Genomic DNA, 27,861 nt, shown 5'->3' with positions numbered 1-27,861 from the left:
AGAATGAGAAAATGAATGTCCATTCACAGTAAACTCGAAAAAGTATTCCTATTTTTGCATATTATCATTTTATAATCTTTTCAGTTTATCTCTTCTGCTATATACACACCCCCCTTTGTTCAGTTCACCTATTTTACTTTTTCATGTGTTCCTCCTTTGAAAACAGAAAAGCAATTAACAGCAAACACTCTGTGGCTTTCCTTATAACATTATCTTGCCTTGATCAAAGATTAAGCATTTTTTTTCTAGACCATGTGGGCATTGACTTTTAGCATACCTGGGTTTGGATTCTGTTGAGCCCTCTGAACCAGAGAATTTGTCCACGTCGAAGTTCTCTCTCTGCATGATCAATTTCTTCCACATCTTCATTGAGTTCTTCTTCAGGGACCTCCTCCTTCTCAGTGAGCCTCCCTGCCTCCTTTAAAAACTTTAGCCTACTTGTTGGGATGGTTGCAATGACCTAAAATTACAAAAAAGTACTGAAAACATAAGCCTCCTTCAATAACAATAGTATAATAATATGCTAATTACAAAAGAACACTGATATTTTAATGAGATCTATAATCTTTCAGGAAAGCTAAGATAAGCATATTCATAATAGTACTTTACACTTACACAACTCCATTTTAGTCCAAAAATACTTCATTTACTGTGTAAACAATTAGCGTTACTTGCATCGTTAAACCACATTGGCAATAGACAGCTATGGAGCAAGCTTAAGGCTAGGAAAAATGACCTTTCTCAAAAAAATAAAAGAGGGTGTAAGTATTTGAATGTAATTATTTAAAGAAAACTTAGCAAGATTGATACTCCTGCAATTAGAGTTTGGGTATTTCTAATGACTGATAATAATCTAATGTATGTTAATGTGAGCTGAAAATTAGCTGCGTCTCATGCTTATAAATCTTCTCACACTACATTGGTTCATGTATTCAGCTTCCCTTTGTTTCAGCAATGTGAAATGCTTTTCTCAGCATTTATCAAAAATGAGGTTTCTGAAAGGTGTGGGTTTGACTGTCTCCCTGTTGGCCTTCTGTAGGGCTATCTCTTACTCTGTGTCCTTATTGCTAATAAAGGATTAACTCAGCCCCTCTTCTTATCCTGTTTGTCCACCAAAGTGGTCCTTGGAAGTAATTAATACAGGAGATGGCTAATAATCTTAAAAATTTGCAAATACTGTAGTTAGACAATGTTATAACACAATTATTTTAACTACATTTCAGTGTTACCCTCCTGGGCAGTCATTTTCTCTTTGTTCTGATTTCTTTTGGCAGCTTCAACAGAAATATGAGCAAATGGCTATTTACACAAGACATTACCTGGAACATAGTGAACGCTTAAAAAAAAAAAAAATCTACAAAGTTAACTATTAGACCCATTCAGCAAACAAGTGCTGCAATTTTCTTTTTTTGTTTGTCTTTGTTTCAGCAGTGAGCAATCTCATCTCTGAAGCCCACATGTGTGAAAGATGGAGCTAGAATCAGACAGTTGCGGGAGAGTTGGTAAGGATACATCTTACAGCTTTGGAAAACTGGAATGGATATAGTGAAGCACATGAAAGGGCACCAAATATTTTCAGGATGAAAATAAACTGTTGAGTTTGCTGAGGGTCTCCTTGAGCTTCATCATCCACAACTCCACTTTTTTTATATTATTTTTAAAGACAGATAAAGAAATGTCAAAAAAAAACATTTTCTACACTACTACAGAACCTTTTTAAAATGCATTTTGGGGTTTGAAAACAAGATGTAAACTTGGAAAATTAATGAATTGGTGTGACATGAGCAAAGACAGAACAGGAGAAAAAAAGAAAAGGTAAGTGCTAGTTATTTAAATACTTACTGAAACTCCTTCAGCTTCCCAGCTTTCAAAGCACTATAATGCCAGCACTCTACAGAAAGAAGCTACTTGACATTGTTTGGTATCTGATGAAGCTGATGGTGATAAAGTACTTGCAAGACAGCGCACACAGAAACAACTGTATTTGGTAGGGATTCTGTGTGATAGAACATACCTCTCCTTCATGACCTCTCTCAGCCAGGCTGATAGATTCTGCTCTAATTCTTTTCTTAGGGTGTTTACATGTCTTTTTGTTTGTTCATTTGTTTTCCATGTCTGCAGACACCTGCCCAGTTCAGGTAATGGCAGACTCAATGGACTGGATGTAGATTAGGGAACTAAATATTATTCCCAGGAAAATTATTGCAGTTTTCAAAAGTGATCAATAATTCTGGGAATGCAACATGAAATATTTTAGAAACACTTGGTTTTCAGAAGTGATGAGGGCCACCTTTTAGAAAACTGCCCCTCAAAACATCTGAGATTGGCTTCCTAGAAATTAAACCTTAAATCACTTTTAGAAGTGCCAACTTTAACATCTAAACTTGAAAATCTTGATTGGCTTTAGTGGTTCACAAGAAAAGCAGGTTCAAGAGACTGTGGTAACAAAGGGATAACAAATTTGTGCTGAACTAGAACTAGTCATAGCAGGAGAGAAAAGGCTGAGAAGGAAGAGAAGCACCTCTTCTAAAAGAAAAGAAGTCTCTCTTACTGTAGAGCTCCATGAAGAGAGGACTTGCCACAGACTGTAAATCATGTAAATACGTAAATGATGCATTTTTTTAGCTTGTGTTTTTCTTTTCTGGTCACTAAATACTGACCACAAGAGAAAGATTTTTTTCCTCTGTATTTGCTTCATGTAAAATTGCAATCTTTTCAGTGATAAAAATTGTTGAGGTATTCCAATACCAGTATTAATTTAATGGCTAGGCTCTTTCAGTCAGGCTTGGGCAACTATGCCCCTCTTTAAATTGAAAACAGATGCTGATATTATTCTTAGTTTTCAATGGTTATGTAATAACCACATATAACAAAACTTAGAAGCCAAATAGTACATTGATCAAAGGCTGTGGGAAATTCTTCACAGCTGAATGATGTAATAAAACTGCTAGGATTCTTCTCCCTTTCCGTGCTTTTCTTCACCCCCTCCCAAAGTTGGTATTTTCCAATCAGTTGAAATCAAATCTTTTCTTTTCAAGAATTATCAAACTAATTTCAGGTTTTCCCCCTGCAAGGTCACAAATCAAATCCCATCTTCAGGTAATTTCTTGCCTGTTTCTTCACAGTGGCAAACTAGTTGATCTATATGTATCTTTACATCTGAGAGGCAAAACATAACTTCACATTTTTCACCTATTTTTTTACTGTGTCACGTGGCATCAACTTGAATACATGTGTTTGTACATAAAAGAATAAGGTAGTATTTTAACAATACTGATTGTATCTGTATTATTCCTTCCAGACAGATAGTCACATAACTTATTTAATTATCTCATGGACACTTGTTTTTACATCTACAGATAATTTGGTATTAGCTAATGATGGCATAGGTTGTAGCAGAATTTTAAAATGACACATGAATTAAACTGCACTTTTCTGCAACTATTATAGGAAAAAATCCTTTTTTCTTTCACCCCCTCTTCTGTCCTTTGCACACAGAAGTAGATGGATGGAGGATCACTGCAGATGTATGTTAAATGCACTGGATTAGCCCTATGCCAGTAACAAGCCTACGATGGATTGATAGAATGGCAATTTCAGCGAGGGAATGAGTGGGTTGGCACTGAACTGGAACTTCTTTTCACTTTCAAAATTTGCCATGGCTGAACATGCACATGCTACATTCGGTACTGTTACAGTGTATTTGCCCTTACTATACTTCTTGTGTGCCTAGAGGATTAGGTTACGAATCAAATGTCTTTCACGAAAAAGCCTAACTGAAGATGACCTTGGTGATAGCACGCCCTGCTTAGGGAAGGAAACATACGAAAATTAACAAAAATCAAAAGGAACGATGGGTTAAATTATCCTTACTACCATATCTATTCTTGAAGTACTTAGCACCATGTATTTCAATGTCTACTAAGTGTGACATTGTGAGAGATCAAGGAAAAAGCACTATAGTAGGATATGAACAATATGAGAACTTTGGTTTATAAAAACAAAAGAAAGAAATCAGCATATTCCTGAATGCTTACCTGACCCCATACAAGTTCTCCTAATCCAATAAATACACACCACATCCACTGGTCAAGCTGCAGGGGAGAACAGCTAAATGGTTTTCCTCCAAACTGGACAATTACTATCTACAAAGAAAAGCAGAGAAAAAAGAGGGTAAATATTTTCTGGCGAAAAAATAAACCAAAACACTCCCCCCCCAAAAAACCCCAAACCCCACAAAAAATCCCAACAACTTTCAGTCATATTTTACTTGAGATTTTACTTTGTCTTTCTAAAATTTTCTATTCATGGAGTAGTAAATTAATGTAAAATGCTTTGTTGCTATTGTTTGGTATACTATTTAGTAATTTCTTCTAAAAAAACCAGTTACAATATCAACAAATCATGATGGCTATTATTATTGTACATCTTCAGATTAATTTAAGATTTGACCTAGTTATAACGATCAAAATTTATGCTGTATTAGTATGGCTACATAACATTTTCCATTATTGACACTTGTACTGATTGAGAAAACATGTGAAACCAGGTGGTTTACTATTAAGCGTGCCTCCTACAGCATTTAGATTTAAAAAAAAAAAACACACAGAGAAAGAACTTAAGGTAAATTTCTGATGAATAGTTACTAATTCTTGCCCAAATCATTACCTGAATAGCAAATGTACCCAGTACAATAGTGCAAAAAATAGGATTTCTGAAGATGCCATCAAAGACATTTCTTTCGCCATGGATTTTCCGTGCGTTGATTTCATTGAAAAGCTGCATCATGACAAAGGTGTTGAAGATAATGGTGTAATGCTCTGAAGGAGGAGAGTGAAGTGGTGCATTCCTCCCACTGTCAATCTTAAACATTTTCTCACCTAGGTATAAGACAAAAATAAAGGTTTCCACTGGAATAAATTAATCAAACAAATTTATATTTCCCTTGTTTGCTTTAATTAGTTGCCTCCTGTGCTCTGCTTCACAAGCTTTCTTTCTGCACTTACTGTAATATAGGCAGAATTTGTAACACCAGTGAGCAAGACATCTAAACTTCCTGAGCAAGAAGCTTCTCAAATGATGACTTTTATCTAATAACTCAGTATACCTATGCAAATAGTTTTCAGCAGTACTTTTCCTCTAACCAAGTAACAACTATTCTAAGTCAATTATTTCTGATGTACCAAACACTTGAGACCATTGGCAGTATGTTTGCAATTTTCTACAATAATTAAAAGCAACCACACTTCAGCAGTTTTTACCCATTTGCTAATCCAGTATGGCATAACTTCTGACAAGCATTCAAGGATATTAAAGATAAAAAAAACACATACATTCCTGGTTTTAAACAGATTTGGTGTTGATCATTCTGCTAGTCTGCTTTGAAAGCACACTGTCATACTCCAGGTGGGTCTCACAAGAGTGGAGTAGAGGGGCAGAATCACCTCCCTTGACCTACTGGCCACAGTTCTTTTTATGCAGCCCAGGATACAATTGGCTTTCTGGGCTGCAAGTACACATTGCCAGCTCATGCCCAATTTTTCATCCACTTTCTTAAACACAAAGTTTACAGATAACATGCAGTTATTGAAAGGGGCATTGTCTTAAAATAAGGATGTGGCATTTACATGAAAGTGTAAATAATGAATGAAATACGAGTAAAGATTATCACAATACTACTCATTTTCATAACCAGTGTTTTGTTAATAAAGGCAAATGACAGAAAGTAGATTACAATATCACAGATATATCAGTAACACAGTATGAGGCCACAAAACTTAGACTGAGAGAGCAGAGATTTTTAAGATTATACATCTCCAGAGAGATAACTAAGTATTAGAAAACATTCCCCTTACTACATGTAAACAATAAAGGAAAAAAAATAATGAAAACAAGAAGATATCATCATTTTAACTTTTACAGATGCACACACATCTATATACACATGACATCTATTTGCTTTCATTCAATACACACACAAACATAAATATATCAGTGAGCGTACCCATCCTTAAGTCTCTATTACTACATTGCATCACTTCATTTGCAAAGCAGAACATGTTGCTATTGTGGAACAGCAGGGGTTAAACCCATAACTAGTTTTTATTTCTGAACATGTTCCAAAAGGCGTTGCAGTACATCAACTTTAAGTATACTACGCCTAGTTGCTGAGGTTAAGAGCTTTTTTATACTACAGTTTGACAGAACTAGACAGTGAATTCTGGATTTCTGATGTGCCTAATGTCTCAAAGGCATTACTGTATGTTCAAACATGATGTAGTGTAGAAAAACTTGATGTACTAGTCTCTACAAAAACCTCCTACAAAAAAATGAAGTATTAGTTCACAGAATCACAGAATCACAGAATGTTAGGGATTGGAAGGGACCTCGAAAGATCATCTAGTCCAATCCCCCTGCCGGGGCAGGATTGCCTAGACCATATCACACAGGAACGCGTCCAGGCGGGTTTTGAATGTCTCCAGAGAAGGAGACTCCACAACCTCTCTGGGCAGCCTGTTCCAGTGTTCAGAAATATAAATAATTCTCATTAATTTGGAACTTATTTATCAAAACACTGAGTTTAGAACATCATCTCACTGCAAAGCTGAGCCTTGTGGAGTTTAGAAAGGAAAAGACTGTATTTCCTAGGCTTATCAGAAAATTGGTTGGGCTGCGTCCTTCAAAGTATGCATGGGTTTCCCAGAGACACAGAAGTAATTAGAATAGGGTGAAAAAGCCTGGTTTTCTTTTCATCAGGGCTCAGTATAAAGTATTTTAAAGCATAAAACTCATCAAAAAGCCATTAAAACTCCCATAAAATTCACAGAAGCTCTCATTCCAAGATTCATATCCCATGAATTACCATGACCTTCTATACCTATTTTAGAGAAGCTGAAATTACAATTTCCTTAAACGCGCTAGACATTCTCAAAATACACTGTAAGCCTAACAATATTACGGACTATCTCTCTTCAAAACCTGGCAATTACTTTGGTTTAAATAGCTCCACTGTAAACAGACTATCACCTCCTTTGAGCATTCCAAATAAGCTGCCAGTTGTTGGTAAGGTGGAGCAAGACTTTTACAACAGAGCTCAAAAAACTCCTAAGAATCATAAATTTACATTTACAGTTTATATGGAAGTCTGTATATAAAGAAAAAAAATCTGAAAGACAACACATGTAATTTAACAGCAATGACATAGTGACAAGAACACAATACCCAACTGATAAAATTCAGTCCTTTGAGCAAGTTCACTTATTATTGTGGAGAAACAGAATGTATTATTAGCTCCTACTATTCCCTGCAGCAAGAAACATTCCTCCTCCTTCCCTCCCCTCTCTCCAAAATACAACCTATAAAAAGCATCTGTTGCTAGCAAGGCCTGAAAAAGAGTCCAGTAGTCCAGTAATCTAATAAATTACATTTTCCCCCCTTTTAATATCCAGTCTACATATTAAATGTCAAAACAGAGTGTTATTTGTATCACTTAATACCGATTACTTGCTTATCTATACTACTTAAGAGCAGCATTATTTCCTGACGATGGCAAACACTTCGCTCCTGATTAGAGCTTCTCCAGATATTGGTAAAATGGATCTTGATTTTTGTTGTGTTTTTTTTTTTAATTTGTTGTTACATGCCTACTGAAGATGACAAGCCTTAAAATGAAATTTCCGTCTAGAAGAAGCAGGCTAGATACTCCAATTAAAATGTAACCTTCTATGCTATGTTTTAACATAAACTTTTGCCAAAGCCCAAACCTACATTTTGTCAGGAGGCAAAAAAGCTCGCTGAGGTTCTTCCCGGAGTAAACAACATATGAAAGGTGACTAATCCCTCCACTGCATCTGTTCTGTTTCCCCTACTGTTTCTGATCCCATTTAACAGCTCGGTCCTGCTACCTGTTTATCTATGACAGACGTAAGATATTGTGCATTAAGTGGTTACATTTAAAGCGTTTTGACAGGTCAGGCTACAAGACCTAGGTGCTTCTAAACTAAGCAAGAAGCCTAACAAACTTTCTTACCGACAAAAAGAAGTGTAAATATGAGAGTAAGCTGATAAACAGCATGGCCCAGAATGTTCTTCATCATGGTACGGGATATAAGAGGCTTGTTCCTGCCGTATGGCTTTCTTAGCAACAGAGCCTCTGTCGGAGGTTCGGTGGCCAAAGCAAGTGAGGCAAAGGTGTCCATAATTAGATTGACCCACAGCATCTGTACAGCTTTTAGAGGAGAGTCCTGTGGAGACAAAGTAGAAAGTTGCATATTTCCTAGAAAAATAATTGTTGTCAGGTCATTTCCTGTGATTTCATTTCTTCTGTGTGACTGCAAGCAGTGCTGAAGACAGGACCCTGAAATACATGTACCTTTGCTCTGACCTACTATGACCTTTCTTATATTTCTCATGCAAGACCAGAATCACAGGAGGCACAGTGATCTGAGCAAAGACAAATTATTTCTCTCCAGTCATTTAAATCAGGAATATTTATAATCACACAATTCTCATAAAGCATAACATTAACACTTTATAATACATTTTACAATACCCTCTGTTACTTCATGCATCATGCATTTCAGCTGAATTTAGGTAACTAGATAATACAGGAGGGAGGTTCTTTCCTGGAATAAAAATTATACTGAAATAATTTAAAAAGTGATGTTTCCTTTTACTATAACCTACCTATCTGTTTTTTTCAGAAACAGCTTGAAATTATTTAAAAAATTATGAAACAATTACTGAGACATTTTAATACATAAAACTTAAATAAGACCTTTTAAAAACAGTAGTGACAAAAAAATGCCTGATATTTGAATTTTAAAAATATTCTGAAACTCATTAAACTATATCAAGTGTGTAAAAGTAAGAAAATCGTTATTATTTTACTGGGTAACAGGATAGCATATTTGAAACTACAGAACTGGAAAGAAAAAAACACACATTACTACTTGCCAGGATGAAGTATTTACTCTCTGAAGCAGATCGCCAGCCGCTAGAAGGAGCTCTTTCCTCACTTAATTCGAGAAAGAGTCTATGGTCATACTACAGAGGACTTGAGATCATGTTTAAAAAACCCAAAAGTAAATAAATAAAGCAAACACACACAGATCTCAGGAGAACTCTGGATGACTATTGTAAAGTTTTGATTTGTATTCATCGGGGCAGCTGTAATGATAGATAGATGCAATTGCTTCAAGGAGCCGTATCAGGAAACATGAAGTAAGGTCTTTTTTGTATCTAACAACCTCCTATGCCTTTAGACTGAATACAAACCAGACAGCATTAGTAAGGTCTGCTTCCTGTTTCAAAGAGATGGTTTTTATTAGGAAAATAGACTCTCAGAAGTAATAAGGTATCAGTATGACAGATTTTATAATGGAATGGAGTTAACGTACAATGTGAAAGTTGGAAGATCAGAGCACCATTTTTATGCATTACATTACCATGGTGCTGAGGTAGTGAAGCAAAGAAATTTATGGAACAGTATACAAGCCAAATCAAAGCCAAACACCTTATGATCTCTGCCCTTTTCTTCAAAGGGTTAAATGTTCATTTTAAATGAAATATTATCAAATAATGAGGGCCAATATCCATTCAGTATCCCAAGGACATATGGAGAACAAGGGTAAGTGGTTTGGTCTCCTGTGGATCTGGTTTATATTCCAGCTCTCCCTTGAGATAAAATATTATTTCCTCTTGAAAACATATTTTTAACACCTATACATTTACACAAATTTTGATACATTTTATTTTTTTAAAAATATTCAGTTTTGGCTTATTGAAAGGGATGGAGAAAAGCAACCTACTGCTTGGCTGGCTACATCAGCCAAGCTTACATCTTACAGGTTGGCTACATCAGGGAAGGGAGGACGATTAGCATTAATAGATTCCTGACCTCTTCGTTACGGGTTGCATTAACTGGGCTTATCTGGAGAGTTCAGCTCACTCATTTGATATGCAGCTGCAGAAACAGAAAATGTCTTTGTCTTTAGAGGTGGCTAAAAAACTAAAAGGAATCACAACAAACTTCATTCCAAATTGAGACCTCATTTATTTTTATTAATACTAATGGCTCAAACAAGGAGAGTGCTTGCACTAAAAGCAGTCTGTTGCTAGGGCTCAGAGACCCTAGACTTGGATACAGCATACAGAGAAAAAGGAAAACATGTTTTCTACTGACAAATTTTCCTTGTATTTTCACCTGTCTAGTTAATAAGTTTTCTTGAGATACATTCTCTACTTTTGAGATGTTGCAATAGCTGAATTTCTGCTTCATGCGCTGACTTCTATGTCAAAAAAACTGAATTTGTCTGTTACACTTAATAAATAGAGTCAAATATCCAGGTGTCTATCAGAGCCTGACATATTCCTAGCATAATGAAAAGTCAGATTCTTTCAGTCTCTAAATCACACAACTGTAATTGGCAGTCATCAGTTTTGGCAACAACACGTTCTCACCATTTCACACTGCCAATCACCTTGGGTGGCTATGGTGCCTCTAATAATTATCTATTATTGGCAGTGCTACACTGCTCAGTCAAGTGTGAAAGCTCATTCTAAGCTCAAGCCAAAACATTAAATACACATTAGTCTGGGCAGGCAGTGGAATGAAATTTCCACTGCAACTCTATCTGATTTCTGATTAGTTGGTGGAAACTGAGGAAAATACATATCAGCTAAGGAGCTTAGTCTTCCATTACAGTTTTTAGTCACTTATGCAAGCAGGATGCAAATTCAATGTTCTTTTCACTGCATTTTAGCCATTAACTGACTAGCTAATAATTCTTAATTCACTTTCTGAAAACTTTGGGGATGAAAGCTGTTCAAACTGCAAACCACCCAAAATCACCACTTATTTGTCAAATTCCTTTCCACTTGACCTTGGAATAGGTTAGCATTGGCCTAGAGGTAAAAGGAAAATGTCCCTTAAATCAAGTGATGTTACACTTCATCTTGGAAACACTTAAAAGTACAAATCACCAAAGGCTGGAAATAAACTACAAATCTTTTGTGACATGCAGAGCCTCACAAATTTTAGAGCTTGTTACTTTTGATTTAGATGACAAGCTGCAAGGGAATAAAAAGGTATTTTCACCCTTCCCTCTTTACTCCTACTTGTCACAAAACACATGCATGGATTCATTAAAATGAGCATTTCTGGTAGGTTAACTTTATATACATTAATGCAAAAAAAAGTCAGCCCTGGCTTCTGCTGCTAGCTCACACTGCCTACTAATTGTATGGAAGTAGCGTCCTCAGTTCTATTTCCAAGCCTCTAAGCCTTCCCAAAACAAAGCTAAAAAGTACATGCTTTTGTTTTCTATTACAGCTTTTTCAAATTTGCCAGTGCTATTACTTTAGGATTTGCCAAATACAGTGCTGCAATAAAACATTATAACCATGTAAATAACTGCCTTATACATGCAAGTATAGATCATCCTCAATTTTTTGAACAAGATCTGTAAAAACAGTAAGTGATTCACCCGGTAGTTCATTGCTACAGTGCTTTTTAATTAACATTTCATTTTCCAAACATAATGTCCTATAGAGTCACTGCTTTCAGTTTCTAATGTCTGCTAAAACATTGTCTTTCTCAAAGTACGAGAATAATAATTTGAATGTAAAATGTTAAAGCACAGTCTTTGTCTTCTCTTTCTTTAATGCAACCTTTTTGAATAGTTACAGTGCCTGAAAATCTGGCATGGAGATAAACCTGCTAGCTTTATATTTCCAGTAAAAAACTGTTTCCATTTGACTGAACTCATTTTAAAATCTTTATTTTGTACATACTCAGATTATTTTTAAAAGCCTCAAACATAATGACCTAATATTTTCTTGGTACTGTGTATATGTTGGGGACTGGAAACAGGATGAACCTTCTGGCTTTGTAAGGCACATAGAGAACTCTATATGACACCTAGAGATGTGGAGCAATGACTCATTTGAAGTACAAAATTCACAGTAATTGTAGGCAGAGACAGAAGAACCCTCACTGAGTAAATCAAGGGCTCTGCAAAAATGTTATTCAGAGAATGAAGTCAGAATATAAAAGTTTATACCTCCTAAATCCACTGGAAAAAGAAATTATTGTTTTAATCTGAGGTAATGGTTACTAAACAGAAAGGACAATTACATGCAAACTGGTCATGACAACCATACCCTGGTCATTTTAAAAGTATGCATTGGGCAACACAAAGAGAAGGAAGCAAGAGATAAATGAATTAGATTAATTGAAAGACAAGGTGAATTAATACAGCTCAGCTGCATTGTGCCACACGAACCGCACTGACATGGGACTAGCAGAAAAAATGGTTCTGATCTCCTTGGTGGGTGCTACGTGCACACTGGACACAAAATTAAGAGCACCTAAGCAGCCACAGATTGAGTGATCCTGACTCAGCTGTTAACCAGAGACTTCTTTAAGCTTGGTTTTCTTGTATGACCTAGATCTCAGAGTGCTTTACATAATTATAGAATCACAACACAAAAGTTCATTATTAGTTGAAAATTCAGAACTCTTGGCTTATACACTGAGCCGCTGTAAACTGAAACAGGGCCCAATGTAAGTTAGATCCCTGTGAGGGGCAGCTTAATTTTGGCAGCAGCTGCGCTAAGCTTGCCAACAGGTGATACTGTATCTGTAATTCCTATGCTGCTTAGGATATGATTTCTGTCACCTTAACATGACTTTGTGCTGGGACCCGTGACAGAAAATAGCAAATAACCATTTGCATTGGTCCCATTTAGCCTGCATAATAACTTCTGTAATAGCCCACTACTACTCATTTATAATCCTTGTATAATATTGGAGTAGCACGTAGGGTCACATACACTTTGTACATGTAGTTAAACGTCTTGTTGAAACAGCAAACCAGGACAAAATAGAAATAGTAGATATGGTAGATATTCTCTCTTAACAGCAGCACTTTGCTGAAGCAGGCATTGGGTAGATAAATAATAAAGTAATATTTGCTTAATATTAATAGAATTAAGCTAAACAGTAGTTCCCTGGAGTGGAATTGCTAAGGACACTGGTTCTATTTATGCATTTGAGAAAAAAAAGCAGCAGATGCTTAGAATGACCACTAATGGTCACAGGTTCTACCTAATATTTTTCTTAAGCCTCTCCATGGCACTCCTAAGGTGCTCTGGACCAAACAAATCAGTTCCTACTTGGCAATGCATTCTCTGGGTGCTCCTTGGAGGTCTAGTTTAACTCATAATAGTACTCACACAGTTGGACCCTTTAATATAGAGTTGCTGTGGCTTCACTAGGAGTCCTGCAGTGACATGACTACATACACATATTTCCATGTACACCGATGCAATTGCAGGATCAAGACTGAATAAAATTAAGTCTATCTAGTTGCAAAGCACAAGTCCAGTGTTAAAAAAAATAGCCAAACCAAAGATTTTATCTTTTTACTTCCTTTAAGCTGAAACAGTAGAAACACCACAAAGAGTAGGTAAGTGTAAAAGAAGCTTCATACTCAAAGCAACCCAGTACGCTGGTTCCCAGTTGCAGAAAAGATTTTTTGAGAGGTGACATTAAGAAGCATGAAAGAAATGTTACTACCTACATAGAATTTTTCTTATTCTAGATTTGATGAAATATCACCAAAAGGGTAGCCTGTGTAATATTCATTAACCTGAATGTTAACCTGGACTAAAATGATATTCTGTATGTCAAAGACAGCCAAACTGACTACCTAAAAGCCAAGTAAAACTCAGACCCATGTGGACCTTCTTTATATTAATTTTGAAGGTCACAGAAAGGTGTGTTGCCTTTTGGAAACTATAGATTTTAGCTTCATCAGTCAAAATAGTAACTTAAGATCTGGTACAGTTTTGCAGATTTAGATCTATGTGTGTGCACCTAGCCTGTTGTATGCCAAGATTTTTTGTATATTCATGCATTTTGTATTAGAGCTATTTTCATAGCAACCAGAGGGTACAGTACGTGCTCAAGTGTAATTTTTAGTAAAGCTTAGGAGCCAAACAAACATAATGCCTTTTCACTGGCTAGAGTCTTTGACTCAAAGCCTAATATAATAACGTTCATTCGTAAAGCAAGATCCTTCTTGAATGAGACAGAACTGAGAGCTACTTGAGATTATCAGCAGTCAGGCCGTTGAGTGTAAACAGAACTACAATGCACATAACTGCTGCCTTTTTGCTACAATTTCAATTTTAGCTCCTTTCAGACCTCTTCCTTTGGATTTGCATCTTTATTGCCAAATTAAGGAATTGCATAAGAATCCATTTGGACAGATATACAGGAATTCTAGGAGGTGTACATTAAAACAGGGACAACAGATGTCACAGGCTCAGTAATGGTCTTACAGACCATTGGGGCAATATAAATGCACTTGGCCTGATCCAAATCCTCCTAGAAGCCAATGCAATGAATCAAAGGATGAAGGCGGCTCCGGAATTAGACAGGGGAATATGCTAGCACTGATTATGTACTACACATGCACTTAAGACTTGATTTAAAATAGTCTTTGCACTGCTTCAGTAATGTTTAACCTCTTCAAGCATAAAATAGAAATTCCATAATTAACAAATAGAATATATTTCCCTTCATGCTTTCACAAAGCAATTGAAAAAATGCTGGGCACTAACCAAAAAAACCAATCACCTTAAATAAATGATAGTAGGCAGTGATTGAATATCTATAAAACAGGGTCTTAAAAAGAAGCACTCGCCTCAGTTCCAGTTATGGTACTCTTACCACATGGCTGTTAGCACTTTTTTCTATACGGTTTTATACCACTGACAAAAATCCAGGAGGATTGACCTTCCAGACTTTTACTCCTTATTCACGTACCTTCTGTTACTAGAAACAAAACACTTCACAGCTAAACATTTTCTCAATATGCTTGGAAATATTTCCCAAGGGAAAAGTTATTCAATTTCTGCCTCAACATCAACAATTTTGTCCCATAGCACAGGCTCAGTTGCAGCAAGAAGGCATCACCAAGACCTGGGGGCAGCGTGGTAGGGATCTAGCACTTAGCGGATCACAATTTCTACTTCTCGGAAAACAAATGAATTGACGTTTCAGTTCTTCCTTTGTACAGAATAAAATAGTTATTTCATTTGTTAAGATCACTTCCACTTGCTTCAAGAACAGCCATTTCTGGTTTCTCCCACAATCCCAGCCCTAGCTCTACGCTCCCTTAGCTCAGAGGACCTAATGGTGACAGTTGTATCTACCCAGCTGTTGCACGGTGCTGGCCGAAGCTGGGAGCTTGCAGGCTCCTCGTATGCAGCACAAAAAAAGGCCTCAACGTCAGTCAAGGCTTAGGAGAAGTTTGACCTCATGGCTTTGTAAAGGTACCTGGGTTTCTGGTTTCAAGTATCAATTCTATGATTACAATGTAAGTTTACCCTGGAGCAGAGCTAATGACTTATTCATTGTTTTGCTCAGGTGTGCAGGAGGTGAAATCTACCTGCTGAAACAGGTATGTGCATCTGTACGGTGCACGAGACAGCGAAGCATCAGCTTTCCCATACTGTCAGTCAAAGGCGGCATTTTGTAACAGCACCTGTCTGCAGCATCTGAAATATAAATTATTTCAGGGAGCGACAGCACTAAAAACTGCATGTTTTGCTATTTTCTAATGAAGGACAAAAACCTCCTACTGTATGAAATACATCCTGTTTTCTTTCTAGGGAAAAAAAACCTTAATTTTATTATCAAAAAGTAGTAATTTGAAGGGAAAAAAATGTGGTTTGCTTTCACATATGCTTTTTGTAAAAGACCTAGACATGTTGCATGTACACAAGGATTGCAATGAGGGATTAATGTAGGGGGAGAAAAAGAGATCAAAGTCCAACTGTATGTGTCATTTAATTGGTTTGTCATTTGCATCTGAAATTAAAAGGAATAGCCTGAAAGCAATAAAATAATTGTTTTATCAGTCAAAAAGCTCCTCTGCTGGGACTACTTCTGTATGTCAGTACTGCTCTCTTGAAAATAATAATCCCATTCCATAATCCGTCAAGAAATATATATTTAATAGTGACATATTCTGGGAGGAAAAGGCAAAGTCACATCATCTCTTCCTTCTCCCAATCCCTGACATTTTCTGTCGTATCATCACAGGCTCAGTCATGACAATATGTAATCAAAACCACGGAGCTGTGTGGAGGCAGCACAAAAATTAGCAGCTCCTAAAAACAATTTACTTCCAGGAGAAGATGGATTAGTACACTTCCTTATGCAAACAGCTATTTCACATTTAGCAGCTTGACCCTAAATACACTGTTAATGCCCAGAAGAATTTCAGAAAGCACACTTTCTGTTGTACGAAGTAAGAATCAAATGTAAGCCACCACGACTTAAAAGAAAACACAGCTTGGTAGGATTTGGCCCCATATTTTAAGCAACAGCTGAAGTTAACCTTACCTGGGTAATGCATGCTCCAGTGAAAGCCACAATCACAGCCACGATGTTAACCGTGAGCTGGAACTGCAGGAACTTGGAGATACTGTCATAGACGTTACGTCCCCACATTACAGCCTTCACAATGCTACTGAAATTGTCATCTGTTAGGATGATATCTGAGGCTTCTTTTGCAACATCTGTTCCAGCAATACCCTGGAAAAATTAATTGTGAGTAAAATTACCGACTAGAAAGTACAGAGACAGTTAGAACACAAATCTTCACACTCAAAGTCCCAGTTATACAGAGTTCCCAGCATAGTAACACTAACTGCTGAGTATATTCTGCATTTTATATTTGCTAGGAAGTTAGCTAATTTGGCCTATTTTTGAAAGTGAATAAGGAAGCAGAAAAGGGAATTGATAGAGAGTAGTGGAATTCATGTGATGATAGTTTTGAGTGTTTTAAATTATCAGCTTAATGGCTACTGATCTTCTGAGTTATTTTTATCATTGATGATATTTTATTAATGTACACGAACAGAATTGCTAACAAAAATTAGAATTACATATCTTAATATATAGTCTAGTATATTAATGTCTTCAGAGTCCATTGGGAAGACATCTTTACAACTAGTGATGGATTTCACCAAAGCAAAATAGTACTCCACTGTTGTGAAGAACACAGTTCATTTTTCTGTATTGGCACAGGATTCTGCATATAGCCAACAATTACCTTAGACAAAATATTGAAAAAGTATTAAAACAAGCAATACCAGTGAATGTAACATAGTAAATCAAAGGATTCTGAAGCCTCCTCCAATATATTGCTTCACTGACAATAACTAAGCAACTTTCTCAACACTTAATGAATGAAAAACCTCTCACAGCAAATTTATAATGACACAAACATCAATAAATATCCTCAAGATTATACCATTGCAAAGCCAACATCAGCTTTTTTAAGTGCTGGTCCATCGTTGGTTCCATCACCAGTCACAGCTACAACCTGCCTCTGTTCCACCTGTGTGCTGTCAATAATACCTGCAAGAGATGTATATGTCTGTGTATACATACACATATATAAAATAATCAGCAAGATAAAACTTCCCTCTTAAAACCAGCAGGGTCTGTGTAATATAGACTACATAATACCACACAAGTCTTACAGAGATTAATAGAATTGATTTTTAAGGAAAATAATGATGAAAGCAGTGTCATCACTACTACACACTATTAGACATCACTACTAGAATTTACATGGAAAGTTCTGATCCTGCATCATCAAAACATCAACAAAACTTGCACAGTCTTCAAAGGGAATGAGATCAGCTCATTATGTTCTTTTGGAAGATTTCTATTATTTATAATTATGTGTCACAGTAAACCCCTTTCAGCCCAGCTCTCTGATTAAACATCAACGGAAAGGATTTGCCAGAGACTTAAGTTCATGCTTAAAGCTCTCCTAAGCTGGGACTGAACTGGAATATCTGCTTTACTGGGATGCCTTCTGGCAATCAGTTTAACCTAAAGATAACAAATGCCCTTGATGAATTTTATTTAGCTGGAGCCAAACTAGCATTTTAATAGACATGTTCAATTCTGCCAAACAATGATTAAGATGACATAAAATAATTCTTTAAATTCTGGAGCCAAACATTTTAATAAATAGACATAATAAAATAATTTCTACTTTCATTTTGAGATCATTTGAGAAAAGAAAGCATTTTTCACTTGGTGAATCAAGTTCCATGCAACTAGCCTGCAGGGAAGTATTTTCTACTTATGCAGATGAGGGAAGTAGGGTTTTTCTAAGGTTACAGAAGAAGCCCTGTTTTTTAATAGGATGGGGATCATTCACCACTCATATTTTTATTTCCATGTCAGAGTCCATTTGAATACGAGTCCAGAATCCAGCATCGTTGCGTAGGACACAAGAACATATCTCCATATTAATAACTTAGGGGGAAAAATGACAAAATTCCTTTTGCTAACACGTTTTGTACAAAGTCGTAACCTCTAAAAAACAATTATCAAAACCTACCCAGTGTGAAAAGCTTTCATTCTACTCCGGAAAAAAATAACTCACATATCAGATAACTAACCAGAAATAGGAAATTGCAGATTACAGAGCAATAGCTGCCTCTTGGCAAGGTTCAGGCTTATCGGGCACCCAGAAGATTGCAATGCAGTACTGAAAGCAGTTAGTGTCCTGTATTTTTCAGTCTCACGAAAATCAGAAATAAACCTATTCACTTCCCATTGGCAGCATGAACTCAGATAAATGGCACATTATTCTGATAAGATCTTCTAATTAGAGCTTTCAATTTGTTGGGGTGATTTGCCTTTGGTATTACTAAATAAACAGGAACATCAGCTGCCATTACAGTTAAAAGCATTTACCTTGGTTGTCCCTTCTTGTTATTAACACATCCTTTGATGTTAAATTAATAGTTTAAACTTCTGAAAAAATTAGTTAAAATCTCTGACACGTCATGGTATTAACTGCTCCAAACAGGTAGACAGCATCCTCTCACAACTGGATTCCAAATGGGAGTGCAACTCAAATCAAGTCGAAGAGGCTGTAACAAATGACCCCTAACAGATACAAATAGTGCTCTAATATCAATGACTACGCTACCAACTGTCCTGCATCCACCAATTGCTGGATGCAGCTAAGTAATTGACACAGCTGAGTAGTTGTTCACAAGGTTTAGCAGACATTTTGATCCCTAAAAGCAAACTATGCAGCCAGGATTAGCCCAACACCCTCCAGAGCACAGAACTGCATAATCAGCAGTCATGGAAAAACAGAGATAAAATGGTCTCGGTTGTCATCAGCTTCTCAGCGACACACCTTCATTGCAGTGACCACTGCTAGTGTCATCAGAAATAATGTCAATGCATGGCACAACAGTACGTGGATGGACTTCAGTGCTACTCATAGGAAGAGAGAAGATCTTTGCGGAACTTTCATTTGTATGGCAGACAAATTTCTAAAATGGAGCAGTAGTGATTATTTGGGATTCAGAGGATTTATCACAGCTATACTTATGCTCCCTGACTTCTGCATGCTCTTTTAAATCTGTTCCTCCTCCCTCTTTTCACACATTTCTCAATGCTTGTCTTCTTTCTGGCACTTGCCTCCCTCCTAACCACATTCACTTTTACTTTTTTTTCTTTGCTTTGATATCATTCTGTTAATAGTTGTGATAAGGTTTCATCTGAAGAATTTTCTTCAATATCAAGTAATATGTCTGTATAGATTTTACAGACAGTGGAAGGAGACCAAACAGAAGAGGGATGCCTAGGAATGGTTCTCCCTCTGCAATCCTGAGCTGCGGAGAACAACTGCTTCAGTGATCAGCGAAAAATCTAAGTAAGGGCATGACCTGACAGACTGCCAATAAAGAGAATGCCCGCTTCTTTACCATTCACTGGCCTTTCCTCTCATTCTAAACAGCTAAAAAGAAGCTTCAGTATTAATTAGTCATGTCTAACAGCCAGGAAATTTCTTCAAAATAAACTGCTTTACTCCAGTTGAATGCTTATGTACAGCATTTTAATAAAAACACGTCTGCAAGGTATAGCAGGGGAATTCCTAAAACTCAGCAAAGCTTCCTCCCAAAACACCCTTTGCTGTGTCATTGGTCTCTTCCCTCATCTTAAGCTGTTTGGCCACAACTTTCCTGTCACAAAGAGTTTTATTCAACACCCACAGGAATACACCTAGAGCGTAACATTACAGTGTGTTCCACACACAGATTCTGCTGATGCCGCAGGAATTTGGGGAGGAGTCATGTAGCTTGCAGAAGGCATAAGTTTTTCAGAGCAAGCAGCTTGTTTCTGATGAGGGAAAAGATCATATTTAAAACAACTACGTATAGCTATCAAGAGGGGCACTATATGCACAAGCTTGCTACAAAAGGCACCAGCATGCGTACACAGCTGAAAGTGAAATATATCCTGTATCTCCCACCTTCCTCCCATCTAACATTAAGGAAGCACTAAATCAAATCTACTCAGGATAATAATATAAAGAATATTAACCAACAAGGTGTCCTCCATTTCTTTTACAAGGAGCTATCTGTACCCATGGCTCAGATCAAAAACATCAAGTATAGGCTCAGGTCCTCCCTTTATTGCAGAACAAATGTTGCTTCATTTAAACAATTCTTACTTGCATTGTCACTCTTAGAGCTGCATCAGTAAGTAACCGTTGGTTCTGGAGAAAAAAATTCCTTGTTTAGCTATTTCTTTCTGACTCAACTGATTAAAGCAAAACAGGCAGACAGGAAAAACTTAGGTAGAGCAGAGCATTTCAAAGGTGGGCACCAGTTCAGGTGTTACTGACGCTGTAAAGCGGATCATCCCCTACGCTAACGCATACTTATATTTCTTTGACAAGGTAAATATAGCCAGACACAGTCATATGATTTCATATGTTCTGTTCAGATTGCTTTTTCATACTTCTAAACTTTCTGAAGCTCCCTGTTAATTTAACAAGAATTTAGAAAGTCTGGAAGAGAAAATTTAAATTCACTTTAGTTATATGCTTAAGTATGTGCAGGAATAGAGCTTTAAAGGTTAATGTAGAAGTGTTATATGTAACATTACAGGCAGCATTGATAATTGGTAAGTGAATAGTGCTTCACAAAGTTCATGATATTAGAATGGCAGAGAAGAACATGGCTACAACGCATGGACTCCTGTACTACGCATGCACCACCAACGTGCTTTAGTAAGACCGAGACACTAAAGGGAAGCCTTGAAGGCATCAGTGCCTCCCACAAAGTTGCACTTAACACAGACTACAGATACCTAAATGGTATTTACAGAGTATAAAACTCCAGGTTCAAATGCAGTATACCTTCTGCTTCCTTTAAACTATTTTTATGTTCTTCACTCCAGGCAAGAGTGGGTTGAAGCTGAGTTTTTACACTGTGGAACAGGTCAACTTTCTGAATATTTCTTCAAATGAATTTGAATAAAAATAAATGTTAAAATTTTCTCTCAAATGGAGATCCAAATCACTTGCAATTTGCAACATGCTGATACTGAATTTCAGAATGTCAATTAATACACTTTTCTATATTTTTATTATTCTACCTAGTCTCATAGGATGTCAACATTAATGAGGTCATAAATATGATACTATGCCATGCAATAACATTTGCAATATTTTAGTAATTAAGGGTAACTATTAAAAATATTTTCTTCTTTAAAGTTCCCTTTCTGCTTGTTAATAAATCAGCCTTACATGAGAATAGAATACTTGTTTTTAGTATCACAGAAAAAGAATTCCAGCCTAATTTAAACGTATTGGAAAGCACAGCTGCTTTAACTGGTAAACTGAATATTTATTTGATCTTCTCTATAACTTCTGACAAGAAGGTATTTCCCGTCAATACTAAATAGTTGCTTCCCACAGTATTTTAAAAAAACAGTATGACAATATTGAAGTATTTCAGCAATAGTATTATAAGGACACATCAGTATAAATGTTATGCATTTTTACTTGTTATATTTTGAAATAGGGTAAAAAATATTAAATAATACCAATGGATGTCATAAAATTCATAACAAATTGTATTTCAGTTGGCTTGAGCTATCGAACATCTTTGTTTCACGGAAACAGTTTGTGATGATAAAAAATTTTGACATTTTTTTTCAATCTACCTCTACTTCAAAGCCATAAATATTTAACAGAAACTGTCTGCCCAGCCTGAAATGCTGAACCATGCCTTTGTCTAGTCCCTAGAGTCCTCTAGTAAAAACAAAAATGCAAAATAAAAATGATCCTTTTGCTGGGTGGGATTGTGCTATGTTAAGGAGAAAAAATATTCCCTCCAGCAGCTGTATGTCATGAAAAATTAAATATAAAAAAAGTTTATTTTGTGATGTGTGTTTTTACCCTAGAGCAGATAAAATACATCAAAGAAGAGAAAATCCTCTTGATCCCTCAAGTGTCTGAGAAAAATACAACATTAACAAGAGGCCCCAAATTAGTGAACATTTTAATAGTTTCTGGTAACTTTCAATGGCCCATGGAGTATTACTAGCCAAAAAATTCCATCACGACCTTCCACAGACTTGTTCTTGAACTTTGTTAGATACTTAATTGCTCTATCATTTGACCTTGTCATGTCTTTAAAAGATTAATTGTATTAGTTACATAAGGCATTCAGTAGTAGTACATATCTTTTGGATTGTCAAAGTGCATATGCTATAAAAGATCAATAATTCGTTGCTTATTTTTCTTCAGCTCCTTATTGATTTCATTTTCTTTGGCAAAGGTTTCATTCTTCTCTTAAGGGAAAATCCTGAATGATTCAAGTGAGTGCTCCCAAGGGACTTATTTAATCCACTTAATGAAACACAAATTGTTGTGTGTTTCTGAAACAAATAAACTATTAGGCTGCACAAGTCATGTCCTCTAAGAGCTGTAAGACAGGATTTTATATGCACTAGGGAACTGAGGAGACTTCAGCTAACTTTGTGCTGTTTTAATACTGACCTATGGAGCTAATAATTATGTTGTCCAAACCAATGGTCTCCAAACCTTTTCAATCATGAACACCTATTGGTAAAATCTTTTTAAGCACACACCCCCAAAATATGTATATTATTTATAAATTATACATATGTACTACTCTATTATATACATTACAAAACATACATTAGAAAAGGATGAGATAAAGATGACACAAACAGTATTTTTAAAATATTCTTCTATTTAATAATGGTAAAAAATATTTTCTTCCTGCATCCCAGTGGATTGTCCCTGATGTGTGTGCACCTCGCTTCAGAGACCACTGGTCTAAACAGTGGCTGGAGAGGGTGAGTAGTAGCAGTATGTCCCCAGCTGCCCCATCTTGAGCACCATGCCAGGGCTTACAAGACATTTAGTTCTCCTGAATGAGCCATGCTTCCAGAGCTCTTCAAATACACTGGTCCCAATTCCAAAGGACCCAACTGATCCAATCTCCAAATTCACAATGGAACTTTTGCCCTAAAGTCATTCAGGCATTTTAAAAAAATACATACTGCTCAAAAGCCTTTGTAATCATCATATATGGAGTCATATCAATAAAACCTTGCCATACCAAAAGGATAGATCCAGAAAAGATTTCCTACCTAAATGTGAATTATTATGAGCGTCAACCAGCTCAAAACATGTAACTGATCAGCTAGATCTTATCCTGAACTTTAGCTCCTCCAAGAATTGCTAAGAAGAATCTCTGCAGACTTTCACAGAATCACAGAATGTTAGGGATTGGAAGGGACCTCGAAAGATCATCTAGTCCAATCCCCCTGCCGGAGCAGGATTGCCTAGACCATATCACACAGGAACGCGTCCAGGCGGGTTTTGAATGTCTCCAGAGAAGGAGACTCCACAACCTCTCTGGGCAGCCTGTTCCAGGCCTTTCTAGGGCCTTAGCAAAATAATCCAGTTCTTTCTTCATCAGGAAGCCAGCAAACAGCCATCTGCCGGCGGGGCTTCTGCCTGCTCTGGCCCCCAATCTTGTCATGGCCAGAAATGACGTTATTCCTGATCAGAAATTTTCATCAGCTGTCTTTTAAGCGTGAGCTTCAAAGTCAACAGAATAAGATTTCAAGTCATCAAGAAACATGAGTTACAGATATAAAAAAGGCTTTATAAAGAAAACTGCAAAGAAATTCCTCTTTTATAGAGCGTTCCACCTGCAGACAGTATGGTAAGAGAATATAATTTGTATGGTGCAGTTTTTATAGGACAAAAAACAGACTCTAAAAATACAGCCAGAAATCTAAAGGAAGCCAACGCAAATCATACAATTAGTGAGCCTACAGGAAAATGGAATTGGCTTAAAATACGTATCTCCATCCATGTCACACTAAAGAGGGCAGCTCCTGGTTACATGATCACCAATAACTGCTATTGTAACATGAAAAGGTTTTTATCTTGGAATATTCTTTAAAAATAATTGTGGGAGAACAGATGACTTGAGTGGCTTGGTTTACTCTAAATGAGCTTGTTCTTGTTTTCTTCATAAAGAGGTATAGGCAAAGACTACAAAATCTGTGCCCCCTCTTGTTTATATAAAGAACAACCTATTTCTCAACAATATTTTCTTTCTGACCAGCAAACATATCCCAGCTACAGCCTCATTCTAGTCTAGTTAAAAGTCACAAGGCAAATATGAGATTGACTACATCTACTTGCCAGACATCTTAACGGTATTTCTGTTATTCCTGCCAACCAGTTTCCTATCATTTTCCATTTGAAGGCTCAGGTAGAACAGAAGCACAAAAGAGTTGGTTACAGCATTACGTAGAGATGTGCAATTAAAGGTAACAACTCAGATGTATTTGTAACAGTAAAATTTTTACAATGCAGAAGATGTGCCAAACATAATTCAGTAACTTTGGCATTAATTGCACACACACGGGAAGGTAGTCTGCACGTACCTTTTACCAAAGTGTGTTTGTCCGTGGGAGAAGAGCGAGCAAGCACTCGAAGCTTTGGCCAGATTTTGTCAATCCGCTCTTGCTCAATCTGGAGGAGGGGAACAAAAAAAAAAAACCAAAACCACAAAAGAATAAAACTGTTAGCCTGTGATTAGCAAAATGCAAAATATATTTGTGTCCCTGTGATGGATGATTCACTTCACTACTCAGATCTACATCTTGTCTCCAAACGCACAGAGAAATTACAACAGCCGTCAACGCTGCAAATGAAGGCAAGGTCAAAAAAGGCAGTTTTCTACTATGAAAGCTCAGCTGTTGGCCAACATAGGTAAATTTTGCCACAATATCTAATCAGCCTTTCTCAGCATCTTTCTGTATAATTCTACTCAGAAACGTGACTCTAGATATAGGATAGTGGAGTTTCTCAGAGCAGATCAAACATGTTTAGAAGTAGAAGTGTGTTGTTCTATTCTACATTTGAATCCATGTTCTGCACTTCATTTTGGTACCAATAATGGCAGAATTTTCTCTGTACACCAACAGCAACAAGGAGAAAGGATTCCATTGTATCCATTCATTAACAATGGACTCAAAGCCACAGCATAAAGTTTAGCTTTTAAAGCTGACTTCGATGGCCTATGTGCTAGCTCCATCTTTTATGAGGAGTTAAAAATCTTCCGAAGAATAGATTAAGTGATGCAAATCATTAGAGTGAGTGGATATAGCAGTACGTTAGATAAAGTGGTATAAAATAAATAAATGAGAGGAGCTGGTTCTCAGTACAGATTGCATTTTTATGAGACAGACCTGCAAACTGCTGCTGAGTTCCTCCTTCTCTTAGCTAACAAACCTGCTTTTAATGGGCTTGGGTTTGATTTCTTGTAGACTAGTGCTATGGTTCTAAAAACTCCTGAATGAGGCCAGCACTAAACTGGTAGTGGCTCTGCATCATGAAAAGTAAAGACTGCATTTTCAAGGGTATTTTGAATTGCAAAAGGCTAGCGGCAGAAAGAAGCAGCAATCTCTCCAAGCAGTCTTTACTGGTAGGAGGTACACATCAGTGCAAGAGAAACAACATTTCAGCGTTCTCGCTATTTTTTAATAACACACTCAATAATATGTATGGATTCAGTATATGAATTACCTCTCCCTTCTCATTTCGGATCCTTCTGTTAAACTCTTTCCCTTCAAGGCAGAGAAAGTCTTCTCCCGGATGAATGATTCCACATTTTATGGCAATGGCACGTGCTGTGTTGATGTTGTCTCCAGTGACCATGCGGACTGTAATTCCAGCTCGCTGGCACTTTCGTATGGCTTCTGGGACCTACAAAAGCAATATAACAGGAAAGAAAATTCCTAGATAAGAGATAACATGTAAGTCAGGGGTTTCCAGTCACAATATTTGGAGGCTAAGAAATTCATGAACCAAAAAGAGAAATCATACATGTTCCAGCATATTATAGCTACCTGACCATTACGGAATTGAGGTTACACCACAGGCAAGACAAATCAAGAAGCACACAAACCATTTTTTAGGTCAGTTGCCTAAAGCTTCTCCTGACTTTAATAAAAAGGAATGCTCTGCAGCTTTTTTGACCTTTAGCACCAAGGTACAGCATACTGAACCTAACATACTCTACATACATGTAAATGTGAACTAAGAACACACATATTTTGTACAGAAAATTATCTGACTTCTGATCCAAACTTTCCTTTCAATAGATTATCTAAAAAGTTATTGTAATTTAGCACTATTACACTAACTCATGCATATCAACAGGTAGAATACGCGTTTAAAATTTATGAATAATTTACATATTTTGCAACTGTAAAAATAAATGATGATTTTACTTATGACCCTTTCTGCACAAGACTAACTTTTCCTGCTGCACAGCATACATACCAGTGAGAGAGAATTCAGTGTGTAACAGGGTCTGTGAGATTAATGTAGAAGCTATATACTGACTTGGCATCATACACAGCTTATTTAAAAAAAAAAAATAAATATTTTTGTAATTAAAATGTGCAAAAGCTAGGAAATTGATTCCTAACAATTAAATAAAGCTCTTTTAATACAGCTACTTGGGTACATGAAGTCAGTGCCTATAGAAAGGCTATATATCTATAGCTCAATTCCAGATGGGGAAAAAATTCTATTCCCATAAACTATATCATAATTAATGGTAATTTATTAATTATTAATAAATATCACACTAACCAATGAATGCAGTCTCATCACACTTTTGCATTATTATGAAAGCATTATTTCTTCAAGAAAAAAAAAAAACAATAATTATTTGACATGGAAGACTGAGAAGCATGTTTAACACAAGAGCCTAGACAGATACCTTCAGCACACCACCACTTCTCTAAATTTCATTTTTACCTAGAAGAGACTAAGTGCATCCCAGGACTCCTCATGAAGACAGAAACCCTTCACAGAGCTACAAGAAACTGAACTGCCTTACTACAGAAGATACCAGAGGACAGATATAACGCAATTGCAGGTTGCACCGGTTCTTACGTGTGGAGCAGCAGAAAGGTACTTGAAGTAAACAAGTGACAGTCTGAGAGGAAACAAGATTCCCAAAAGATGAGCATGACTTAGACAAGCATCTGAATATTACAGTGATCTTAAGTAAACCTCCATACAATTTGAAGTTATCCCACAAGTTAAAATAGCTCCAAAGACTGGGCCCTAGATGCTTGCTCTGCAGTGTTGCCTAACACTCTCAATCTGTGTAATGCATACATAAACCGTATTTGAGTAAATTCCCCAAATACATAAACTTGACCACTGACTGCAGATTGCTGCTATATTACCAGCTGAGCTTCTTCAGATGACATACTTATGGAAAGTAATGGGACTGCCTGACTGTGATTAATTACGTCAGCAATTGGGTATACAGACCTGTTGATTTCCTACAGAAACCAATAAGCAAATGATATTATTATGAAAAATTTTAAAATAATTATTAATTTAAAAAAAAATTTTAAAAAGGGTATCAAAATGGATA

General features: G+C 36.6%; 1 protein-coding gene across 4 annotated transcripts in view; it reads right to left on the bottom strand.

Moving 5' to 3' along the window:
• ATP2B2 (ATPase plasma membrane Ca2+ transporting 2) overlaps positions 1–27,861 on the bottom strand; it is a 418,914-nt gene that overhangs the window by 17,103 nt on the left and 373,950 nt on the right. For all 4 annotated transcript variants that reach the window (XM_068420000.1, XM_068419996.1, XM_068419999.1 and 1 more), the window contains 8 exons: positions 25,989–26,168; positions 24,845–24,932; positions 17,331–17,437; positions 16,418–16,609; positions 8,030–8,243; positions 4,669–4,880; positions 4,038–4,145; positions 278–460 (listed from right to left, as the gene is read on the bottom strand). In XM_068420000.1, the coding sequence (XP_068276101.1) occupies positions 278–460; positions 4,038–4,145; positions 4,669–4,880; positions 8,030–8,243; positions 16,418–16,609; positions 17,331–17,437; positions 24,845–24,932; positions 25,989–26,168 (1,284 nt within the window). The remainder of the gene's footprint in view (positions 1–277; positions 461–4,037; positions 4,146–4,668; positions 4,881–8,029; positions 8,244–16,417; positions 16,610–17,330; positions 17,438–24,844; positions 24,933–25,988; positions 26,169–27,861) is intronic.

This window comes from Nyctibius grandis, chromosome 29 (genome assembly GCF_013368605.1).
Source record: "Nyctibius grandis isolate bNycGra1 chromosome 29, bNycGra1.pri, whole genome shotgun sequence".
Classification (NCBI taxonomy): Eukaryota; Metazoa; Chordata; class Aves; order Nyctibiiformes; family Nyctibiidae; genus Nyctibius; species Nyctibius grandis.
The sequence above is the reverse complement of the archived record's forward strand: the minus strand, read 5'-3'. Positions and strand labels throughout refer to the sequence as shown.